A 16,137-nucleotide genomic window follows, 5' to 3' on the forward strand; every position below is an offset into this window, starting at 1 on the left:
CGACTACCTCTTGCGAAAGTCTCAGCCTCCTTTGGCACTGCTGCTCAGTCATGTTGAGGAAGCTCATCCTCGGCCTGTAAACCCTGTCTTGGGGGTATCTCCTGCAGCGACGTGCATCCCTGCGCTGACTCCTTCTGCCCTGTGCACCATCAGGTGGGTGAGCAGGAGGTTGGCGTTCCTGCTGTTGGTATTCCTGCTGTTGGTGCTGGTTCTGCTGCTGCCGCGGCTGCTCTTCCTCCGAATCTGAGGACCAGGATGAAAGGAAATAAATGGTTCCCATGCTGCTGGTAGATATCTCTGCTGAAGAAGCGCTCAGTCAATGTGGGGAGAGGATTTTCCCAGGAGATCACAGTGGAGATGGATCTCAGCTTCACCACTTGCAAGATCAGTAGACCTGCAAAAAGTTTTCCAAGACCTGAAAAATGAAAGTTCTGCCACCTGCAACTGATCCTTGTTGAGAGCTCCATTTTTATGCTGGAGCTGCAGCTGTCAAGAAGGCAGCCACTTGTGAACCCGACACAATTAGCTGGCGTGGTTGGGGAAAGGCATGGAAAACGCAGCAAAAGTGGTAAAATATAAAACGGCTGTCAAAATGGCATTATCCAGGCAGTTAACAAGCAGTTAACTGCCTTAAGTGTCTATCCCGCTGCTTGGTGGTGGGACCAAACAGGAGTCTGGGAGCCTGCCTTTGGCAAAGTTGCACAGAGGCGGGATGACGGCGGGATCGGAACATGCCGTCATGTTTTGCTATTTTGCCACCTGACTCGCCTCCAAACCTACCCCTTGAGCACTGGCAAAATCGCAGCCTTTGTGTCCTCTTCACAACTTGCTTTCCCACCTATCTTTGTATCATCCACAAATACACTCGCTTCCTTCATCCAAGTCATTAATATAGATTGTAAATAGTTGAGGCCCCAGCACTGATCCCTGTGGCACCCCGCTAGTTATAGTTTGCCAACCTAAAAATGACCCATTTATCCCGACTCTCTGTTTTCTGTTAGTTAGCCAATCCTCTATCCATGCTAATATATTACCCCCAACACCATGAACTCTTATCTTGTGCAGTAACCTTTTATGTGGCACCTTATTGAATGCCTTTTGGAAATCCAAATACACTACATCTACTGTTCCCCTTGATCCACCCTGCTCATTACATCCTCTAAGAACTCTAATAAATTTCTCAAGCACGATTTCCCTTTTGTAAAACCATGTTGACTCTGCTTGAGTGTATTATGATTTTCTAAATGTCCTGCTACTACTCCCTTAATAATGGATTCCAGCATTTTCCCAATGACAGATGTTAGGCTAACCGGCCTATAGTTTCCTGCTTTCTGTCTCCCTCCTTTCTTGAATAGGGCCATTACATTTGCAGTTTTCCAATCTGCTGGGACCTTTCCAGAATCTAGAGAATTTTGGAAGATCACAACCAATGCATCCACTATCTCTGCAGCCACCTCTTTTAAGACCCTAGGATGCAGGCCATCAGGTCCAAGGGACTTGTCAGCCTTTAGTCCCATTAGTTTGCCTAGTACATTTTCTCTAGTGATAGTGATTGTTTTAAGTTCCTCCCTCCCTTTTGCCCTTTGATTATCTACTATTATTGGGATGCTTTAATGTCTTCTACTGTGAAGACAGATATAAAATATTTGTTCAAAGTCTCGGCCATTTCCTTGTTTCCCATTATTAATTCCCCAGTCTCATCCTCTAAGGGACCAACAGTTACTTTAGCTACTCTGTTCCTTTTTATAACAGCTCTTACTGTTTGTTTTTACACTTCTTGCTAGTTTACTCTCATAATCTATTTTCTCCCTCTTTATAATTTTTTTAGTCATCCTTTGCTGGTTTCTTCTGGCCTACCACTAATCTTCACAACATTGTATGCCTTTTCTTTCAAGTTGATACCATCCTTAACTTCCTTAGTTAGCCACGGATGGTTCATCATTCTCATAGAGTCTTTCTTTCTTACTGGAATATATCTTTGTTGATAGTTATGAAATATCTCCTTAAATGTCTGCCACTGCTTATCTACTGTCTTACCATTTAATCTATTTTCCCAGTCCACTTTAGCCAACTCTGTCTTCATACCTTTGTAATTGCTTTTATTTAAGTTGCAGACACTAGTTTCAGACCCAAGTTTCTCACTCTCAAACTGAATGTGAAATTCTATCATGTTATGATCACTCTTCCCTAGAGGATCCTTTACTATGAGACCATTAATTAACCCTGTCTCATTACACATTACCAGATCTAAAATAGCTGGTTCCCTGGTCGGTTCCACAACTTATTGTTCTAAGAAACCATCCCGAATACACTCTATGAACTCATCCTCAAGGCTACCATTGCCAATTTGATTTGTCCAAACGATATGAAGATTAAAATCACCCATGATTATTGCAGTAGCTTTCTTACAAGCCCCCATTATTTCTTTGTAATGTATACAACATTGAAGGGACTACTTTGTTTTGCGGATGTACATCCTTAGTTGCGAGCGTATATAACAGACTCGTTTCGATTTGTATAGTCAGTGCCGAAGTTCCAGTTAACCAGTAAAGATCACTTGAAGTTACTCTCAGTCTCTGCTGCTTTATTATTTTATGTAGTTGTGTATAGCGGTATAAACACAACAAATTGGCGCTGAGAATTATGAACCTACGTCTTCCTATTCTGGCATCGCATCCAGAGGACACCGAAACTTGGAAGAAAGGAGCGAGAAGGTAGAGAAAACGGAGCACGCTTGCTAAGCTAGGCCGGGGATATATAAGTCAAGTGAAAAATGCACAGGACTTGCATGACGCTAGCTAACTAGTAAAGAAAGAAAAACGGGTTTGGGAAAAAAATGGCGATGATTGGCACGATTGCAGCATTTGATAGCAGCATTGAAGACTGGGCAACTTACATTGAAAGAGTGGAGTTGTACTGTGAGGCTAACGGAGTGGAGGTAGAAAAGAAAGCTGTTGTTTTGCTGAGTGTTATGGGTGCAAAGACATACGGGCTGCTATGTAGTTTATTAACCCCTGAAAAGCCAGCAAACAAAACATTCAAACAAATAGTGGACACACTCCAAGACCATTTAAGCCCCAAACCACTGCTCATAGCCGAAAGATTTAAATTCCATAAACGGAACCAGAGCAAAAATGAAAGCATTTCTGAATATTTGGCAAAGTTGTGCAAATTATCAGGACATTGCCAATTTGGAGTGGGCTTATCAGACGCATTGAGGGACAGATTTGTGTGTGGCATGCAAAATGAAAGCACACAAAAGAAGCTCCTGTCTGAAAAAGACCTCACATTGGAGAAGGCTCTGAGTATTACAATATCAATGGAAGCAGCAGCACATGGCGCTTTAGAAATTCAACAAAAATCCCTGGAATATTCAACTAATAAAATTTCACTGAAACAAGAAAAGAAGTGTTATCACTGTGGCAAAATGTCACATGACCACAATGACTGTTGGTTTAAAGATAAAGGCCTAGAAATTCAGTTGCGTTCGCCAGCCGTTAGCGCCATAAGAGGGGTAGATTTCGAGCGCTAGGCACTTAGCGTCCGGGCGCAGACCGATCTGCGCCTACGCCCAACTTCAGCTGACATTTAGCGCCGGCGCAAAGTGTTTGCACGCGCTCAGCTGCGCGCGCAGCTTATGACGTCATTTCATCGTGCAACGCCGTTTGTGCGCCCCAAACCAGAACTTCAGTGGCGCCCGCCCAATGTGGGCGTGGCGCTGTTAAGAACTGTGAAGTGGAACGCAGCAGAGGCCCTGCGGGCCTCGGGGAGCACTAATTAAAGGGCACTTAGACTGAACTATAAAGGCCAGCCATTTTGCTGCAATGACTTTAGTGCTACGGATTTCTGGACAGAGACCAAGGAAGAGACCTTACTGAATTGGGCCAACATAGGAGAGGTATTTTTGGCTTCTGGCCAGAGCTTGCAAATTTGTCTCATTGTGATTTCACTGTTTGCAAGTATATTATGGGGGCTGCATGGGGTTCCAACCCTCAGTTCCAGCATTATGTGCGAAGGGCTCGCAGACGCTGTGTGAGAGGGGCAGCCATGCCTAGATGCAGAGGGGCCATCAGGCGTCGGCAACGTAGGCCTTACCCACTCAGGGAATACCGCCAGCAGGTGTCCTATCTCACCATGACTGCCGCGCAGTGTGTTAAGAGGCTGCGCTTCAGAAGGGAGGTGGTTGCAGAGATCTGCCAGCTGCTTCACAGAGATCTGCGTCCACAGCTGATGTGCAGGACGTCTGTCGGTGGAAGTGAAGGTCACGGTGGCTCTGAACTTTTATGCAAGCGGCTCCTTCCAAGCCGCTGCTGGGGACATAGCGAACATCTCCCAGTTCGCCGTGCATTGCTGCATCCGGCAGGTCACCGATGCCCTTTTCGCAAGGAGACACCAATTCATCTCCTTCCCCATGACCCTAGAGAGGCAGGAGCAGCATGCAGTCGGATTTGCGAGGATCGCCGACTTCCCCATGGTGCAGGGCGCCATTGACTGCACGCATGTGGCTATGCGGGCACCTATCGACAATGCCGAGGATTACCGCAACCGGAAGGGCTACCATTCCCTCAATGTACAGCTGGTGTGTGACCACAGGCAGCGCATCCTAGCTGTCAATGCCCGCTTTCCAGGAAGCAGCCACGATGCATTTATCCTGCGCCAGACTACTGTGGCTGACATGTTCCAGGCACAGCCTCCCCCAAGAGGATGGCTTATCGGGGACAAAGGCTATCCTTTGTGTACATGGCTCATGACCCCGCTCCGCGCGCCCAGGACCCCTGCTGAGGAGGCATACAACGAAAGCCATCAAGCCACAAGGAACATCATAGAGCAAACGATTGGCGTCCTCAAGCAACGGTTCCGCTGCCTGGATCGTTCCGGCGGATCTCTACAGTATTCGCCGGATAGAGTCTCCCAGTTCGTCGTCGTTTGCTGCATGCTGCACAACCTGGCTATCCGCAGGACTCAGGCACTGCCACCTCACGTTGGACCACCACCTCAGGAGGACGAGCAGGAGGACCATGAGGAGGAGGAGGAGGAGGAGTACCAGCCCAGGAGGGAGCCACAAGGTCCAAGGGCCGTCCGTCGGCGGCTTATTGAACGACACTTCTAGGCCCCCTGTCAGGGAATGGCTTGTGGCAATGAACGCACCTGAATGCAGCCGCTCCGCAAGCCCTCAGCCGGTTAATGCAACAACCACTTGAAACATCACACATGGACAAGCTGAATAAATAAAAAGCTTTATTGAACAAACTCAGGGCCCTTCCCACATGAAACCCAAAAACAGACAAGACCCCCAAAAAACAGTCAAAAACATATCTCACTCCCACAACCTGGGGAGGAATAACAAAACTTGTCCATCCAAATGGCCTTCATCCTCGGCCTTACCAAGACAAACCCCCCCATAGAGAACACAAACACCCCCATATAAAAAAACATTTGCCTTCATCTTCGGCCTTACCAAAATAAACCCCCCCCATAGAGAACACAAACACCCCCATATAAAAAAACATTTGGCAACACACTCTACTTTGTGTGCCGAGAGGGCGAGTCCTTGTCCAGGCTTTTCCGGCCCCTGGCCGACCTGCTGCTCCGCCTCAACCTGGGCCCTGTGGGTGTTGCAAGGCTGGGGGAAGGCTCCTGAGGGGCACAATGCGTGACAGCAGATGCCCTTGGGGGTCGGCCTAGACGAGCTCCGGCCCTGGAGGGGCCGGCTGCTGACTGCTGCAGCTGTGGCTGGGCAGCATCAGTCTCTCCAGCAGCTCGTCGCAGCTTTGCTGGGGGAGTGGCAGTGGCGGCTGCAGCAATGGGGGCAAGCTGGCTGATGCCAGGCGCTCGCTGGTCGCCAGAGACACTGGCAGTCGGCCGGGCTGGCACTGCAGCAAGCGCAGCAATCTGGTGAAGCCCAGACCGCTGTGCTGCAGCAGCGCGGCGGGTGCCCTGGCGATGCGTGCGTGACACAGCGAGTGTGGCAGCAGTGAGTGCCCGTACTGCCCTGGTCTGTGCCCGCATCAGACCAGCCAGTGACTGCACGGCACCACTCATCAACTCTGCACTCGCTGCCTGTGCTGCCCTGAAATTGGCCCGACTCGCGTCCTGTGATGCCCTGAATTCTTCGTGACCCCTGGCCTGTGCTGCCCCGAATTGTTCGTGACCCCTGGCCTGTGCTGCCGCGAGTTCTTCTAAACCCCTGGCCTGTGAGGCCCCGAAATCGGCCACACTATGAGCCAGGGACTCAATGGCCTCAGGCAACCGTCCCACAACCCCCATGAACTCGGTGTGCCGACGATCCGAGTCCGCGGACATTTGATCAAGGAGGCGCACCTCCTGGGTGAGGACCGTCTCCGGACTGGAGGCCGGACTCTCCCTCTGGGGAGAAGGCCGCCGAGCTGCCCGACCCTTCCCGCGTGGCTGGACGCCACTGGGCCCAGCAACTGCACTCCCCTGCAACACTTCCCCCCTCTGGGGAGAAGGCCGCCGAGCTGGCCGACCCTTCCCGCGTGGCAGGATGCCTCTGGGCACAGGAGCTACACTCCCCTGCAACACTTCCCCCCTCTGGGGAGAAGGCAGCCGTGCTGCCCGACCCTTCCCGCGTGGCTGGACGCCACTGGGCACAGGAGCTACACCCCCCTGCAACACTTCCCCCTGGCTCTCCTCCAGGCAAGACGTGTCCCCTCCATTGCCATCCCCTGGCGCGGATGAGGGTTCCCCCGATGTGCCGCCTTCCTCTTGCTCCTCGTCGTCCTCCTCTTCCGAGGGACTGACACTCGCAGCCTCAGGGACCTCCTCCTCACCAGCTGAAAGCAGGAAGGCACAAGAGTAGCTTTAGAGTGAGGACAGGGCGTCAGCGAGGGAGGCATGAGTGGTGGCATTATGCGCATTGGTCGGACAGTGGCAAAGGATGTAGATCTGAAGCGCAAGGGGAACGAGAGAGGTCCAAACGCTCATGTCCTTACCATTGGGGCCCAGCACAGGGTCGGCATCTCCAATTGCAACGGAGCCAATCACCCGGGCACCCATGAGTCGACCCACGTGCTCCTCCAGGTCACTGAGCTCCTGGAACTGGGCACGGCCTCCCCCGGTGACAGTCCGGCTCTTCAGGTTCTGGGCCAGCTTGGCCTGCAAGAGAAAGGACGGCCTCTAAGTACAGTGTGGTGCCCTGTTGTTGTGTGCACTGCCTCCCATGGTCGAATAGCTTGGCCAGTGTGTAAAGTGCAGAAAGTGCTATTGATGTTCATGCCAGTGCCATAGCTGCTGGAGGAGGGCTGGCCATTAGGCCTTTGAGGTCCCTTTGCCCATAATGTGAGGTGCACATGCAAGGATGAGGAGGACAATGGAAAGGGTACTCACCCTGACCAACCGAGTGAGGTCGTTAAACTTTTTCCGGCATTGGTCACCAGTCCTGGGGACATCGCTGTTGGCTGTGACCCTCTGGCGATTTCCCTCCAGGCTCTCCTGTACAGCCTCTTGGGAGCCTTCTTGCCACTGTCCGGGCACAAGATATCTCTTCTCTTCTCCAAACCCCTAAGCAGCACCTTCAAATCATGGGCAGAGAAGCGCTGCGCTCACTCACGGGCCCTCTGCATCGTTGCTGGCGCTATTTCTCTCCAGCAGCAGTGTTTAGGCCTAGCTGGAGGGCTACAGTATCCAGGGCGTGGCAGCAGACCAAGTCGACCCTTCCCCCTTTAAGAGCTGGCCGGCGCCAGGGTGTCTGCTGTCAATCAAAACATGACCGCACCTGCGCTGCACCCAGCCTCGGCGGTATCAGTCTGCACCGCCGGCTTAGCGCCTAAAGATAGGGGTGCAATGCCAGTTTTAGCGCTCGAGCAAACTCCTTGGCCAAAGCTACTGAATATCGGCGAAGTGGCCTCCACTTTCCGGCGGGCGCAAACTTTAGCGCCCGCCCGACTTTACCGCCCCAAAAGTGGCTATACTGAATTTCTAGGCCAAAGACTGCAGGCAATGTGGCAGACAAGGGCACATTGAAAGAGTCTGCAAAGCAAATAAGAAGCCGAAAACTGATACAATACAGACTAACAAAAAGGTACATCAAGTGACTGAAAACAAGAAACCTTTCAAAGATAGATACAAGAAGGTACACCACGTGTCTGGAGACAGTTCAGATAAAGGAAAAAGTGACACAGACTCAGAGGAAGAGGATCTGGCTTGTCTAAAACTACACAGTGTGAAAGAGACAGGGGATCACAGAATAATATGGATTACTCCAGAAGTGGCAGGAGTTAGGCTGAAAATGGAGTTGGACACAGGCTCAGCTTTAACAGTGATCTCTGTACATGACTACAAACGACTGTTTTCACACATACCGCTAAGGCCAACTAAAGTACTGTTAAAGACATACACAGGACAAAGAGTGTGCCCCAAAGGTAAAATAAAAGTGACAGTGACATACAAAGAAAAAAAATACCGCAATTGAACCTCTATGTAGTGGAAAATGGAGGACCACCATTGCTGGGACGCAAATGGCTCAGGAAAATACAGTTGGATTGGCACACCATCCAAGCACTGTTTGTGTCAGCAAAGGAGGACAGCAACGCCACTCCTGAGAGACTGTCACAAATACTCTCTGACTCTCAGGAAGTGTTCAAGAAGGGAATAGGAACACTTAAGGGCATGAAAGCAAAAATTAAGATTGAGGAGAACGCAAATCCAAAGTTTCACAAGGCCAGACCAGTGCCTTATGCAATTCGCCCTTCAGTAGAAGCAGAGCTGGAGAACTTGGAGCAATTAGGGGTCCTGTCCAAGGTGGATTGGAGTGAATGGGCCACACCTATAGTTCCAGTGATGAAGAAAACCTCCAGCACAAAACCAGGAAAGCCAAGAAAAGTGCGCATCTGCGGAGACTTTAAAGTGACTGTTAACCCAGTCCTCCACACAGTACAGTACCCATTGCCTCGCATTGAGGACATCTTTGCTTCCCTGTCAAGAGGGGAACGCTTCACAAAGATTGACTTGGCCCAGGCCTATCTCCAAATGGAAATTGATGATGCATCAAAGAAGTACCTGACAATAAATACGCACAAAGGCCTTTACCAGTACAATCGGCTGGTATTCGGAATAGCATTAGCTCCTGCAATCTGGCAAAGGGCAATGGACCAAGTCCTGCAGGGGATCCCAGGTACTCAGTGTTATCTTGATGACATCATCATTACTGGCAAGAATGACAACGACCACCTTTCCAACCTCGAACAGGTGCTCATCAGGTTACGGGAGTATGGGCTCTGAGCGAACCGAGACAAGTGTGAGTTTTTCAAAAAGGAAATCTCATACTGTGGACATGTGATTGACAAGGACGGTTTACACAAGTCTCCAGACAAGATTGAAGCTGTGATTAATGCACCAACACCTGAAAATGTGTCTCAGTTGTGATCATATCTTGGACTGGTGAACTACTATCACAAGTTCTTGCCCAACCTATCCACAGTGTTACATCCACTAAATGCACTGCTACAGACAGGGTCACAATGGAAGTGGAGTGACAGCTGTGAACAAGCTTTTCAAGAGGGTAAAAGACTCATTACTTCAGAAGAGGTGCTAGCTCACTTTGACCCATCCTTACCTATTCAACTGGCATGTGATGCTTTACCCCATGGCATTGGTGCCGTGTTGTCACATAAGTTCCCAGACGGCTCAGAAAGACCAATAGCCTTTGCCTCAAGATCATTGACTACAGCTGAACGCAATTATGCACAGATTGACTGAGAAGCCCTCAGCCTTGTGTGGGGAGTCAAGAAATTCAACCACTACTTGTATGGTCAACAGTTTACACTGTTAACTGACCACCAGCCTCTCGTTTCAATCTTCAACCCAAGGAAGGGCATTCCAGTGATGATGGCACAATGGCTACAGCGATGGTCACTCTTCCTAGGGGGTCACCTGTATGACATTGAATACAAGGGGACTAAGCAACATGGCAATGCCGATGGTTTGTCACGTTTACCACTGCCGACCTCAGAGAGAACTACAACAGTTGACTCAGCAGAGGTATTTCACACAACAATAGTTGAGCAGCTACCAGTGACAAACTCCCTCATTGAAAGAGAAACACGCAATGACCCTACATTGTCAAAAGTTTATGACATTACTGTGAAGGGATGGCCAGCGCATGGTGACTCATTGTTTCCAGCATTCTCAGCTAGGAGGGAGCAGTTATCAGTGTGTTGGGAAACACTGATGTGCGGCTCACGAGTTGTGATTCCTCCCAAGCTTCGTAACCGAGTGCTAGATGAACTGCATGAAGGACACTTAGGTACGGTAAAGATGAAAAGCCTAGCACGTGGTTACGTGTGGTGGCCAGGAATTGACAAACAGATCAAGGACCTGACAAAGAGCTGCTCAGGATGTCAAAAGGTCCAGAACGCACCACCACAAGCCCCTCTCCATCCATGGGAATGGCCCTCATCACCATGGCAATGTGTGCACATCGACTTTGCTGGACCGTTCATGGACTCCATGTTCTTGATTGCAGTCGATGCACATTCCAAATGGCCCGAGGTCATTAAAATGAAATTAACCACATCTGAAAAGACCATTTCAGTTCTGAGGACCATGTTCGCTAGAAATGGTCTACCAGAACAAATCTGCACAGACAATGGACGACAATTTGTCTCTGACGAAGTCCAAGGTTTCATGAGGAAAAATGGGATCAAGCACTACACATCTGCCCCGTACCACCCAGCTACAAATGGCTTGGCAGAAAGATTCGTACAGACTTTCAAGAAGGCCATCAAAGCAATGTATAGCGAGAATCTACCACTGCAACACAAGATAGACAATTTCCTCTTTGCTTATCGGAACGCAGTACACGCAGCCACTAATCAGACTCCAGCGATGATGTTTCTGAACAGGAACCTGAGATCTCGCATGGACCTTCTTAAACCGAGTGTACGTCGTGATGTAGAGAACAAACAGTTCAAACATTTGAATGCTAAGCCAACAAGAAGCTTCAATGTGGGACAGTCAGTTCTTGCTCGTGATTTCCGGATGGAAAAGTGGCAACCAAGGACAATATCCACAAGAGAGGGACCACTGATGTATACAGTGGATGTGGGAGAGAACGTTTTGAGACATCATGTGGACCAAATTCTGGATGTTCAGGTGAAAAACACCCCTATACCTCGCCCAGACTCACCTGACATGGAAACAGACACTCCTGATTCATCAGCATCAGCACCAGCCTCATCCACAGCTGAGAGCTCTACCTGTGCTGATAGCTCATCTGACGCACCTGTACCTGTACAGTCTCATTCCCCAAAGCAAAAGAGTCTGGAGAGACATTACCCAGAGAGGCAGAGAAGGCCTCCCCAGAGACTTGACTTGTAAAAGGGCTGTTGACAAAATAAAATGTTATGTTGGAATTTGAATTTTGTTACTTTTAAGAAAACAAAAATGTTACTGTAAAGACAGGCTCTGTATGTTAATTATAGAAATTTTGCATTAATATACTATTAAACTAAAGGGGGAGGAAGTGTAATGTATACAACATTGAAGGGACTACTTTGTTTTGCGGATGTACATCCTTAGTTGCGAGCGTATATAACAGATGCGTATTGATTTGTATAGTCAGTGCCGAAGTTCCAGTTAACCAGTAAAGATCACTTGAAGTTACTCTCAGTCTCTGCTGCTTTATTATTTTATGTAGTTGTGTATAGCGGTACAAACACAACATTCTTGATTTATACTTTGTCCTACAGTGTAGCTACTGTTAGGGGGCCTATAGACTACTTCCACCAGTGACTTCTTTCCCTTTCTAGTTCTTATCTCCACCCAAACTGATTCTACGGACTGGATTCTCATTGAGAAGTCGGGACTACAACTTTTGGGGTTGTAGTCCTGCCTCCATCGAGTTCTAGCCAACCCACGTGATTTTGACTTGATTGACCTTGTTGAGCCCACCCAGCAGGCTCAGCAGGCCAATTAAGGGCCACCCAGCAACAGGTGACGTCACAGATTGAAATTTCATCTGTCAAGACCTTTTGACAGATGAAATATCAACGATTCACAGCTGTTTGAAGCTGTCAAACACTGACAATCTGTACTTCAGGTTAATTCCTTCCTCTCAGGATGATTTAGAGATCTCCCCGGAACAGAAAGCAGAGGCTGCAGATTTTGACAGCTGGCGGCCATTCTGCTTTCTGTGCCGGTGAGATGAGGGACTCCCGAGACCTGAAGGAAGGAAGGCTGTAAAGGTAAGTAAAGGTTAGTAGAACTTCTTTAAACACTTTACACAGACCAAACACACTTACCACTCATGCACCCATCACTCACCTGAACACCGGACATCTTGACCCCTCCAAGCCCTTCATCCCGACGGCCCACCTCGCTAACTTGGCGTGGTTTGGAGCCGTCGGGAATCCCACATTTCAACAATGAAAATAGGGATTAGGCTAAAAACTGCCTGTTAACTACCTGTTACCTGTTACTCGGGGAGGTGGGTCCCAGTGCGGGGCGGGTACCCGCCTCCTTTGAAACTGGCATGGAGGCGGGTTGGGGGTGGGATGGGGTCAGGACCCCCGATTTTGGGATTTTAAACCCCCACACGCCTCCAATCCTGACTCCACAGCCCAATGAAAATCCAGCCCTACATCTTGATCTTCCGAGCCAAGATCATTTCTCACTACTGTACTGATCTGATCCTTTATTAACAGAGTTACCCCACCTCCTTTTCCTTTCTGCCTATCCTTCCGAAATGTCAAATCCCCCTGAATATTCAGTTCCCAGCCTTGGTCACCTTGCAACCACGTCTCTGTAATGGCTATCAGATCATACCCATTTACTTCTATTTGTGCCGTCAATTCATCTATCTTGTTCCCAGCACTAGTGGAGTTTGTTCATTTATATTGTGAAATGGGTTGCAGAGCATCAGCAGGAACACAAAAACAGCTCTTGTCCACCCCAGTCCAACACCGGCATCTCCACACCTTAAAAGTGAAGATCACTACTTTAAGTTTCTGGTTACAACCATTTCCAGATGTTGTGGGAAGGTCAGTAGCCACTGGTGCAGTATCTTTGATTAAGCCTTTCTTGAATTGACACTCTGCACCATTAGAGTCACTAGCATCATCTGATTTCTGTATGACGCTGAAGTCAGGACTGCTCCCAGTGACAATTCTGTACTATAAAGGCACAATTATAATGCACAAAATTTAAAGAGTTCAACTGTTCAGCAAACAGTTTATTTTGTTCAAAACTTTAAGAATAGCAGCATATCTTATAGTGAACTAGTATGGCAATGAAGAAAGATTATCCTTCAAAATTACAACGCTGTATTTATGCGCTGAGAGCATATTGAAGTATATTATAATAACTTTACTCACCAGGTACTCCAGTGCCTCCATTCAGAGATGGTGGACTTTGTTGTTCTTTTGTTCCATGAGGGCTATTAACATCTGATGTATCCATTGATCCCGGTGGACCTGCATAACCTACCTCCTTAAAGACACCATGGCGTGTTCCTGTGAGGGTTGGAAGTCTTGGTAGTTTGGGTGGTCCTGGAGGTCCTGCTTGGCCTCTTTCCACTAATTAAAAGAATCAGAAACTCCAGTCATTTTAGATGCCCCATTGTGGTAAAATGATGACTTTCACTGCTTGCATTAGAAATATATTTACTTCCCCACTGGGAAAATTCACTGCATAATGTGAAAATGAGTCATACAGATTGGAAGGTTCCAGGTTCAATCCCTGGTCTGTTCCGAGACAGCTGATCTCATCCAGGGCTGAAAAGTGCATGTGTGTGGATGTTAGATGACAACAGATTGGCTATGATGACCTTTACAGTCAAATAGTCTGTTGAAAAATCAGGAATGGGATTAGCTATGATGTCCCCCATGGCCAAAGAGCCTGCTCTCAGAGTCTCCAAGCTTCATAAGTGAAGAATTGCTACTCATGTGAGGTACCAGACAGCAGCCAACACAAATAGTTTGTACAACAGCATGAATCAGTACCATCAGGAGAAAAAGAAGAGACCAATGGAGGGAAAATAACATTAAAAAATGGCTTTGGCTTCACAAAGAGGGACTTTATCTGAAACTGTAACATTCACACATCTAGACTAGGTTGCTTTAAATCAATCAGTCCCATACATTGAGAACCTGCAGCTTAGTTCATTAAGAATTATACTATTAAGCTCAATTGGCTAGAACAGTTTAGTACTCAATAAATCCCACTGAGGATAGTAATCCCACCAGAAGAAAGTTGATGGTGGGAATTTCCTATGCGTTGGCTAATTCCCAACAAAATATCATATTTCACACAAATTCAGCACATCTTATCAGCAGGCTAGGAAGTGAAAGGAACATGAAACACTTACAATGAAGTGATTCACTACAATGACTAAAACACTCCAAAGTACTTCATTTAACATTTGTTCCATGATTTTACCTAATGCCGTGAGTGAATCTTGGATAATAAGTTGATATAGTCTGCCTTCCAACAGAACCAAATGGCAGCATGTGCTCGCAATTGCACTCAGTTATATTTGTTGCTGTTGTCACTGCTGCCTCCAGAGGAGCAGGTAAATATTACCCTGGGAGGTGGTCATTGTACCTCTGTCTCAATTAAATTCCAGCACTGCCATTGAAGTTGTGGCTGCTGTTGGTGCCACAACTCCAGCCCTATTTTATGGAATTGCGTATGAATTCCCAGAGTTCTTGGCTGGATGAGCAGGTGAAGCGTCTTATTTGCGGGGAAGATTTAGATACCTGACCCTCGAGGATACATGTACTCCTCACACTAACTGATTCACAAGCAGCGCTAAAGAAGTACTGCATTAGAAGCTGCAGTGAATTAGACAGTTACATAATTTGAGAAGGAGGCCATAATGGTGAGCCACCTGGGAAGTACAACTGAGAGAAAATGGTGAGGGAGGATGATGTTTGCTATTTCAGGAGACTCAATACAACATCATATAAGATTCCAAGCGTGGGAAAGTCATCAACTCCAAACTATTAGATACAATGGGGGAGGGGGCAACCAAAAACAATTGGGAGTAATTTGAAGTGCCTAGCCTAGGCTCAAAAACTAATAAACATAGTTGTTGGATCAAGCTGGTCATAATCCAGCCTATATCAACAACCACAGCTGCATTACCAAATGTATTGTTATCTCCCAGTGAGTAAATTACTTCAAGGAAACCATATACTTAATACTGTAGTTAAGTTTAGAAGCCAGCTAGCTGTGCAAAGCTCCTGGAGCCAGAATCTGCAGACAGACTTTGCCCTTTCACCTCAATTTAACACAGATTTCCACACTGGCTTCTTCTTCAGATGCAGTAGTCTTACTATGAATAGAGATTTCCTAATGAACAACCAAAAACTGGCTAGAATATTAAATCTTCAAATAACACTGCTGGTGCAAGGTAATATTCCAGGTTAAGTGTTGCCAGATGGACTTTCTAAACTCTAAAAAGACAAGTTCAAGTGTAATTTGGGGATTAGTTAAGAAAAATGTTAAGACTATTTAAACAATTGGTTTTGTAATGATTAGTTGTTTATATTCCAACAATATACAATAAATAGTCCTGAATGCTACATTTAACCAAGTTCCATTATTTTACTTGTTACAATGAGAAATTCCTGAATCATTATACTGGCAGTCAGAAAGTGCATTGCACCCAAAATTATGATGAAATTCTACATCCCAAATCTATCTCAAATTCAACGACATCCAGCTCTAAGTTTCACAATGGAATCAATTCAGAGGCAGTGGAGAACAAATGGTCAGTGGGTTACCAGCTGCATCTGCCAGATGAGAAAAAATAATTTGTCAATTTGTTCTGATAGTGTACAGTGTATGAACATCTAATATGATGTGTACATGCACATTGTATACATGGCCAATATCTGGCACACACATATATAGTGTACAGTGCAGGCTTACCCAAGGTGATCTACACATGCATGTAGTGTACAGTGTCTACACATGCAATGTCTGATGTAGATGTACATAATGTACAGTGTACGTATGACCAATATCTAACAAACATCGGCATATACATATCCATTGTGATTTAGACCTGCACACTGTACACATGGTCAATGCTTGACATACACATGTCCATAGTATATGCAGTATATGTCATAAGCATACATGTAGTGTACAGTGTATGCACAGTGTGACATATAC

The 16,137-nt window shown here is 47.2% G+C and overlaps 1 protein-coding gene across 1 annotated transcript in view; it reads right to left on the reverse strand.

Annotated features, from left to right (window-relative positions):
- Positions 1-16,137, reverse strand: part of LOC147114821 (EMILIN-2-like) — a 73,624-nt gene that overhangs the window by 21,881 nt on the left and 35,606 nt on the right. Inside the window, exon 5 of the mRNA XM_085992794.1 lies at positions 13,332-13,532. Coding sequence (XP_085848920.1) covers positions 13,332-13,532 — 201 coding nt within the window. The remainder of the gene's footprint in view (positions 1-13,331; positions 13,533-16,137) is intronic.

The sequence above is a fragment of the Somniosus microcephalus genome, chromosome 7, assembly GCF_052327205.1.
Source record: "Somniosus microcephalus isolate GS21.2 chromosome 7, FLI_Smic_1.0, whole genome shotgun sequence".
NCBI classification, from domain to species: Eukaryota; Metazoa; Chordata; class Chondrichthyes; order Squaliformes; family Somniosidae; genus Somniosus; species Somniosus microcephalus.